General features: G+C 33.3%; 1 protein-coding gene across 1 annotated transcript; it reads right to left on the minus strand.

The window, feature by feature from the left end:
- Nucleotides 1–2,922: 2,922 nt before the first annotated feature.
- LOC115441897 (protein phosphatase 1 regulatory subunit 7) lies at nt 2,923–9,341 on the minus strand. The gene is made up of 6 exons (XM_037437140.1): nt 9,129–9,341; nt 8,817–9,048; nt 8,162–8,290; nt 7,752–7,914; nt 6,699–7,007; nt 2,923–5,950 (listed from the first exon to the last, which is right to left on the minus strand). The coding sequence occupies exons 1-6, from the start codon at nt 9,133–9,135 to the stop codon at nt 5,777–5,779; spliced, it is 1,014 nt and encodes a 337-aa protein (XP_037293037.1). The 5' UTR covers nt 9,136–9,341; the 3' UTR covers nt 2,923–5,776.
- Nucleotides 9,342–9,730: the final 389 nt, after the last annotated feature.

Raw genomic sequence — 9,730 nt, forward strand, 5'->3', positions numbered from 1 at the left:
TAGGTGATATGAAAACGAAATGAATGAAAAGACACAATCATCGCGGTATAATTTCATCTGAAAATTGAAATACTACTTATCAGTTTTTAGACATTATTTCTTTATTTTTTTACTACCCAGATTTCGAAGACTGTACCGCCTTCATGGTTTCAGGGTGAAAATTAAAAAATATATCGCTAAAAAACAATTGACCACTTTTATTTTAATAAAAAAAAATTAAAAACACACATTACACAGTTAAAAAGTGGTTATGAAGTTGTTTCTCAAACATTTTACTCTTTAAATTTGTTATTTATGTGCTGTACATAATATGTAATGTAGATATACATAACTATACAGAAAACGAGTACATAGAACATAAAAATACTTACCTTGTTATTGTAAACATTCATAGACTTTGTCATATGATTCAATAAACAAGATTATATTGAGGAAGTGGGTTGGCCCTTGAATATAATAGTAACCACGTTATGGGCTTAGAGACCAGTGAATAAATGAGTCGGTAGTCCTAGGTTCTTATTCAGGCTTGTAAAGAGGTCACAGGTGATTAACACGTAGGTAATGCAATGGTTGATATTTTTAGAGGCTTAGATGAAATATTAATCGATATTGATCTTTAAACAGTATTGTCCTAATAATATAAACGAAAACTAGTTAAGAATATAAAAAAGTTTTACTAATCAGAAATAATAATACAAAATTATCAACCTACGAATTATTTTACTGAATACGGACCTGTCCGTATGCTAGTAGCAACAAGATAGTTAGGTAGTATTCTTTTTAGTTTTGTAACATACATTTCTGTTTGGATCCTTGTTTTGTTTGTAATTTTGTTTTTTTTTCCTACAATATCCATGTCACACCGTACAATATTAATATTTAAAATACTTGCCTAATTTTAAAAAAATAATAATATTAAAAAAAAATTTACTTACTCTGTAAATATATATTTCTAAAAGTTGCTGGTGCAGTAAACGCAAGACAATCGAGCCAGTGAGCCAGTGGGAAATAAATTAATAGTTATTGAGGACCAGTGATCTCACTTCTCACAGAAAAATGTGACGTAAAGCAATCTTAGCTGCCTCGGTGGCGTAATTGTATTGCATGGGCAGGACGACAGCGTTATAAGGTTCGAATCCCTTTTAGAAATAGGGTTTTTCTGCTCAGTTTCAGTCCCCTAGCCCCCTATCACATCATGGGACCGAACACACCTGGCGAAAAGTTGTGCCCTGGTTCACCTCTGCCTACACCTTTGGGGGTAAAGGCGTGTTGTGTGTTTGTTTGTTTTTGCATCTTGTATAAATTAGCATAATGATATTTCCAACGGATAGTCAACAACACTGCGTTCTACCTTTATTATTAAAAATACGGTCATTCGTTTTGTTTTGCAATTATACTGTATGGGTATATATTATCTATACATAGATCGGTATATACATATATATAAATATTTATTAGTTTTTTTTGGGGAGATTGGGGTGAGATAAGATTTATTGAAAAATGTATTGAAGAAATTTCCATAATGAAAAAATAATGGTCCTGATTCACATACATATTTCATAATGTTTTGTAATTGAACTATTGCAAGTCATGATATGATATAAAAATAGAAATGAGGGAATCAAAATGTACCCAATATTTTACGTTTAACAACTTATATTCGAAGCTTAATCCTTCCGAATGAGGTGGGTACTCAGGGCAAGGCCAAGATTATCTTTAGGGAAGTGCAACTGTAATCTACACAACTACTGTATTGTGTAGATACAGTTGCACCTCCCTACACTACATAACATCATTTTTTTTTAATAAAAGGTATTTGTATACGCTAAACCATAATAAACCCCTGTGGTCGATAGTTCCCATTGTCATTCATTTATTTTTATTGTGATTTGTTACGGACGGGTGTGCACGTGCACCCCTGTCCCGGCGCCTATGTCGGTACTACAAAATGAATACTTCAAACGAACTATAAAAAAATGAGTTCACTTCGATGTTTCTTTTAAAAAAACACGATTGCTCGTAATCATAATTAATCTTTAATATATACATAACGAAGCACATTTTCCAACAACAAAATCCTCTATACATTCGTAGTCCGTGATTCACATATCAAATTCAACCCTACTACTAACGAGCGGGCCGGCGTGCCGCAGCGCTCCGGGAACAATTACCTTGTTCTGGACAGGCGTGTCGGGAGAGTCCGCGACTGCCTGAAAATAATGGGTGGTCTGCAGCGTCAAGTTGTAGTCCTTGGCCGAATGACAAATAAGGAGGGCCTGAATTACTCGTATTTGATTTTATTTGAACGTTTAAAGAAGTAAACATTTATGTTTCATGTAATATTTGCCCGAAATGTATAGCCTGTATATATTGGCGACCTTAACCGACGTGAGGGCCCAGGTGAAAAAAAAAGCGTGAGACCCCGGGTGGACCAAAAAAAGTTCTGGAGTTTCCAGTCTCGTCTGTAAGATCGTAAAAAAGGGTTTTTCAAGGCATTGCGCGCGGCCCCAGTCAGCCCGAGGCCCCGGGGATTGTCCAGTTTGCGTCCCCCTAAGGCCGTCTTATGTCTACATGTCGTTGTGTTTCTTCTGTCGATACATGAAATATTTTTGCAAAAATTTGGTACTTATTATATCTTACTCTAAAAATAACAGTTGCTTCGCGTATGCAGTCATGCTAACATTTTAATAAATCGAGGAATAATAGTGGGCTCTTGTCATACTTAATATCGCAAACTATTCTTGTGTCGAAAAGTACAGTTATACTTTCATACCTCCATATAATGTGAAAAAGATTCCTTTGTTATACAGAGCGCGATATAAATAGCCCATGCAAATAAAGGTCTCGTTCAAAGGTCCTTTGAGGTCACGGTCGACGGGATAATGGGACAGGATTCTGGATATACTGGTTTTAAACATTCCAAATGTTTCATAAGGTTATTTATTTCATACATTTCACATTAACATCAACAATTGTACATTTCAAACACGAACTTTGTGGAGTGTGGTAAAATAAATACATACAAGAATCATACACATACTCCTAATTCTTTGAATATGTTAGAATATTGGGAGTTATTTCCTATTTGGAACAAATATGAACCCTTTTCTTCCTATTCTAACTGCGTGTGGGCCCGTGGGGGTTACACTAGACAAATTGTTATTAAAAATGCAATACTTTTGCCGCAAAAAGGCACGATGTAGACGTATGTAGGTACGTAGTCGACTTGTTATAGAATACAATATACATATATATAAGTGGTCCACAGCCGATTTACCCCAAGAAGAAAAATATATTTGAAATCTATTTCGAATTACGTAATGAGCAATTTATTTTGTTTGACACGTTTCTCTAATTTTTTTCATGTTCCAGACAAAATTTATGATATGGACAGTATGTTTTTGGGAAAGTCGACCATGCTCACCGATTATATATGAAGGAACGTAACGAAGGAGTCTTGTTTAAATATAATGCATATAATAATATGTTACATAGTATACTATTTTATTCAGAAAATGTTCAATTCCATTTATTTTTTAAATCTCATAAATAAACATTCAATAGTACCGTATATATTTCAATTAGGGATTTTGTATTATAGTGAAAATTCGTAAAAGTACATAAATGTATTGCATCTTTTTTTTACAAGGTTATTTAATTCGCCTACATTAAGGGTCATTGGCGACTTACTTTATTGGATGAAACGTTAAATTACAAATTAATATTCAGCTGCTAAATTAATCATGAATTATGAACAGGGACACATTTTGTATATTAATCAATTCATTTTCGCCTAATACATTAAAATTTCAAAGCACACATTAAATGTAAATGTGCGATAATAATTTATAATTTTATAATAGTGCTTTACTAGTTGTGCTTCTAATTACTCGTAGCCTCATTATTCCTTTTCTTTATGACTACTATTATAGCCAGAGACCACACCTTACCACAATCACTCTACTGTAAGTCGCAACACAATAGGTTATTTTCCTATATTTTATTTTTTATAATATTCTATATGTAATAGCAAATAGTACGAAATAAGACCTTCTGAGGAAAATCCATTGAAATTGATTTAAAAATGAGGCAGTAATTCTTATTTCAAATGCTGCCATGTGCAAGAGTGGGCGCGTAGTTGGGATATCGCTCCGTCTCATTCTTTCGCACGCATTGTAATTTACTATGACGTCATCGTCATCGATCAAAATTAAAAGGCTTAAACTTTTTGATTTTTACGGAATTATTACTATTTTTTTGTGTTAGAATTTATATGAGGTAAATATTTGAATTTGAAAATAAACAAATGAAATCAAATACGCTATTCCCCTTTTTTAATGTGCACATAACCTCACACCTTTAACCCAGAATGGGCCGGCAGATGTGCAGAGTGCATTTACGATTCGCCGAACTTATTCCCGTTTCATTTTCACAGTGACGATATTTTATAATTTTCTTTATGTAAATCAAAAGTGTCCATTTGTGAAACCTCAAATTCATGAGACTGCTCATTGTTAAATGCTGCCAGGATTTCAATATTATTGCAAATATTTCTTATGCAGGATTCGAATTCACACACGAATGGCACTCAATCGTCTAAACTACGTGTCCCATAATACTAGTACTATCACTTAAGAGTCTAGTTCAGCGCGTAATCTAGAATCTAGAATTTGATCTAATTTTTACGATAAATTTGGACAATGATTCGAGGCACTTACATTATTGAGTCGTTTCAGCTTGTTGGTTCATATTTTTATATATAAAATTGAGTATATTGGCATAGGAATATTCTGCGTATTACCGAATGGCTACAATAAACCTGAATATAAATATACTTTAGAATGCTTTGGTTGACTTAATAGTGACCATCCATAAATTACATAAACTTTGCGCGCCTATGTGAAATATAAATAGACTGCTAAATCCTATATATAAAATCAATAAAACTATTAAGTTTTTTTTAATATAATAGCAGCTTTGTAAAGTCGTAACACAGAGCTCACTGGAAGATTTTAATCCACAATTTCGCGCTTGATTTAATTTATGGATGATCATTTGTTTAAAATGATACCTTAGTAGAGGAGACTGGGTTAAAATTGCTATAATATAATATCTTTTGCTAGATAAAGACACCAGTGCCTTGGTTTGTAAATTAAATAAATAAACATAAAAGCCATATTAACCCAGCCTCCTCTAATCTAGCCATTTAAAATAATGACATCACTACTTGAGATTTTTACATATCAGTCGACAAATGGAAGAGTAACACGTTAAGCAGACATCTACGAAACATACTAACTGCAATCAATGTAAATACAAACATTTCTGCAAAGGCTGCCTCTATCGTTACGGAATACATTGGGCTGCGGGAAATTTAGGCAAGAAGTTAACCAGTAGCGATTTTATTTTTAATATTAGCTATGTGATAACCAAAATACCTGAACTGCGACAGTAGGTAAAATAGTTTCTAGAAACACTACATACCTACAGCTATGATTTATAATTTCGATGGCGAACTCATGAGTGTAACGTTTGATACTATTTAGCATGATGGACTGGTTCAATCATTTTTAACTTTATTATCTAGCATCAAAAAGTCGTAGAGTTTAAAATTTCATATTGGTTTGAAAGAGAAAGCTGTAAGAGATTAATTTAAACTTTTCACTGATACGATAAAAGATGTTTATAGTAAGAGAATTTCAAATATATGTTTTCCAAATATTTATTCCGGCGGCCCAACACTAAACTACAATGCTACAAAGTAATGATAAAATTCTTATCTACACAAAGTAGCGTCGATCTGCTGTAGCGAAGGCAGCGTGAGCTTCAGTTTCCTTCTGTAAGCCGGGTCTGAAGCAAGCGGGTTACGCTCTAAATATATGGTGGCCAGTTTCTTGTTCTGTTGTAGATATTCTATAGACGACCAGTCCGCTATCTGATTGTCGTTGAGCTGTAAAGATTTACTATGTTTAGAATAACCACCCATACATTCGATGAACTGCAATTTTATATATACAACAGAATACCGAACGAGCAAGTCGCTGGGCTGGTTAAAATAATACTTTAATCACTGATTTAAAAAACTGCAATATCTTGCAATAAAAGAAAAAGGAGATAATTCATCACAGCATTTTTATCTCAAAACAAACAGTCACAATAACACGCTTTAGAGTTTTATAAACTTCCAATTCCACAAGCAATATTTCGTTTATTCTGGAAGATAGTATTTGATATCAAATTAGTTGATCTCAACCAATCTAATCTTAGAAATTCTTTTACAAGCAACCACTTTTGCAGATGCGTTTCAAATAATATGAAGGTATTCATTAAATTTGATATGAAACTTAATTGCCATATTTAATTGAGGGAAATTTAAAAATCAATTTAAGCATAACTAACGAAAAAGATGACAATATTTGAATATGTATTTGTGTGTAATACTGAGATCACTAAAACATCTCATTATGATAACAAATTACTATGAAGATATCAAGATAAAAATGTCAGATAAATATTTGAGAAACTCAGCAAACACAATATCAATATGCACTTATAGATTAAGGTGTTTCAAATACATAAAACCTATATATGATATTCAAAGTCTAATAATATAGAGATACTGCTATTCAAAGTTGGACATTTAATTATCAATATCAATATTAATATTTTATGAACACTCTGAAATAGGTCCAACTCACCCAAAGCTCCTCTAAGTCAGCCATGTGCCTGACATTCTCAATCACAGTTATTCTGTTAACTGCCAGATCCAAAGTCTCCAATTTCACCTGATTATCCAAATTCTCAATAACACTAATACCATTCTCGGATATGTAAAGTTGTTCCAAATTAGTCACATTTTCCAGATTTTCGATTTTCGTTATACGATTGCTTTGCAAAACCAATATCTGCAGTTCAGTGAGATCATCCAAGTTCTGTATTTTGGTTATTTTGTTTTTTCCTAAATATAATTGTTTGAGTGTTTTCAGACCTTCTAGGTTCTTGATTTCCTGAAAGATTAGAGGTGTTCTTTACAGTTAATTTTGAAACAAATGAAAATAAGAGCTCTCTTGGATATTACAATCTTGGCCACTTTGTGTAGTAAATGATACAGCAAAATATTAAACACAATTTTATGAATTGTTAATTCCTTCTGTGCCACTTTACATTACCATATATGACATACAGAGGGCAGTTTTTAACTCAGGGGGATGTTAAATCGCTAATTTTGATGGATTGGCTGACTTATGACTAGAGGGACTGAAAGTCAAAATTTCATATAGGTAATCCCCTCAATGTGTGAGACAGTCATAAGACGTTCCACATTTTTTACTAAATTTGTTTTATTTCCTCACATAATAATACATATCACGAAACATTGTATGTACCAAACTTATCACGATTGTCGATTAAGCACGTGAGGCTCGAAAGCGGGGAGGGATTCAGAAATAAAAATAGTCTAAAACCTCACCACCTATTACCAGGGGGATGGAGGGGGGAGGGCATGGGATGCATGGCATGAAGGGCAACTCACCCTATATTATGTATGTACAGATATTCAAAGACATTAATCACAATCCTATAGTCTACTGAATCGATAATTGAAAGCATATTACAGTATTTTTGATATATTATTGCAGGTTATTTAAGAATAATGTGTTGTATTGGTTGAAAGCCCTAGCCATTTTTGTAGGTCCAAACATTTTCAGTCTACAGTCTAAAAAGTTTAAAAGAAGGAAACATTAAATACTCACCCTCAATCTGTTATCTCCCAACTCAAGCAACTCCAGTTTTGGGAAATGGTTCACATTTTTTATTTCAGATATCTTATTGGAGCTCAAAAACAGTTTTTTCAAATTTGTAAGTTTTTCTAGGCCTGTGATCTCTTTGATTCTGTTAAAAGACAGGTCTAGAATCCTGAAAAAAATGCTTTATATAGAAATTCTGAAATATACATATAAAGTATTACTATGAAAGTAAGTCAGCACAAATGTTATTTTCAGAGGATTTTAAGTATATTCTACCTTGCAATGTACTTTTTACAAAGTGAACACATTTTATAAAAATAAATAATCAGACCAATTACTTTACACTATTGAAAATTTGTATTTAAATGTATTTTATGCTGACTGTATTTGAATTAAAAAATTAAACTGATACTTACTCCAAATTAACAAGATTATCCAGATTTTCAATGTTTACAATCTGGTTATCATAAAGTTCCAACTCCACTAGAGTGCTCAGAGTGTCCAAACCCTCAATCTTCTTGATCAAGTTCCATCTAAGATACAATCTGTAATGAAATAAAGAAATATATAATATAACTAGGATATATAAACAATATTATGTGTTTATCCATGACTGCCACAAGTCAAATTTAGCCTTAAAGGAAAATACTGTTAAACAATATTATTTGCAATACATTTGTTTTGTTCCTTTACTATACCTGTCATTTATTATGCAACCTAAAAAAGTATATCATTAGTAATTTTGAAAACACAGACGTGATAATCTTAAGTACAATGTGAGTAAGAGGAAAAAAAATATTGGGCCATTCAAATGGCTCATTGAGTATACCTACCTTAAAATTAAACTATTTATTTATCATGTATTTTTTCTCCCGACGTTTCGAAGACTTTGCAGCCTTCATGGTCACGGGGGGGACTGAGTCCACGGGGAGTCCCCCCCGTGACCATGAAGGCTGCAAAGTCTTCGAAACGTCGGGAGAAAATAAAATACTAGCACCGCGATAGAATCCGAAAATTAGTTTAATTTCAATGTCTAACATTCGCGTAAACATAAGAAATCATTATACCTACCTTTCTAAACGTCTCAGCGGCTCGAGATTCTCGATTTTCCCGATCCTTCCATGGTTCAGGTCCAACTCCGTAGTGTTTTCGTTCACTACGATGAGTTCCTGGGTGTCTTCGTCGGCCGGCGGCGGGGTCGCGGGCGGCGGCGGCGAATCACGTTCAGCTTTACCATTCTGCGCAGAATCTTTCGCCGGAATTTCATCTGCTTCGTTGTTAGTCATTGGCGCATCATGTTGATCTAAAAACCACAATGCATTAAATCAAACCATAAAATATGAGGAATGTTAGAGAATAGATATCAATTAGTTATATTCTTACCTGCCATATTAACTAACTTTCTGAATATATTTATAACACTAAGGCAAAGTTTCTTCAGCGATGTTTTTATCACTTGCTGGATAAATTCTGATTTATAGTTAAATATGCGGTGCTAAATGATGCTGCTCTAATTTATTTGGAATTCCGGAAAATATTTTTTCTGTCAAAATAATCTACTGTCAAGTGTCAAATGTGATTGTCAAATATAATGAACTGTCTATGAGATTTATTGTCTATAGTTCCTTTAAGGCCCCTCCCCTAGAAAACAGCCTTGAGTAATGACAACAACTAAATTAATCTTGGAAAATTCGCGGAGGAGGAAAGCCGCAGGAGGTCGCTGGATGCGGGCTGTTTCCAATAAGTTGATCTAGAAATCTTTGGGGAAGGCCCATGTTCAGTAGTAGACATCCTGCGGCTGAGGATTAAATTGTTTTTCAAATGGGGTTGGTTGCAAATTCAAATCATATACACAAAATCAACGATTATAGAGGCATTTTCACTATGAAATAAATGAAATAATAGTGATATTACTAATCAGTAATCTGTGACTGATATTGAAATAAGTTTAAAACAGCCAAAGAAAAGATAATATATTTTAGAAA

The sequence above is a fragment of the Manduca sexta genome, chromosome 10 (genome assembly GCF_014839805.1).
Source record: "Manduca sexta isolate Smith_Timp_Sample1 chromosome 10, JHU_Msex_v1.0, whole genome shotgun sequence".
Classification (NCBI taxonomy): Eukaryota; Metazoa; Arthropoda; class Insecta; order Lepidoptera; family Sphingidae; genus Manduca; species Manduca sexta.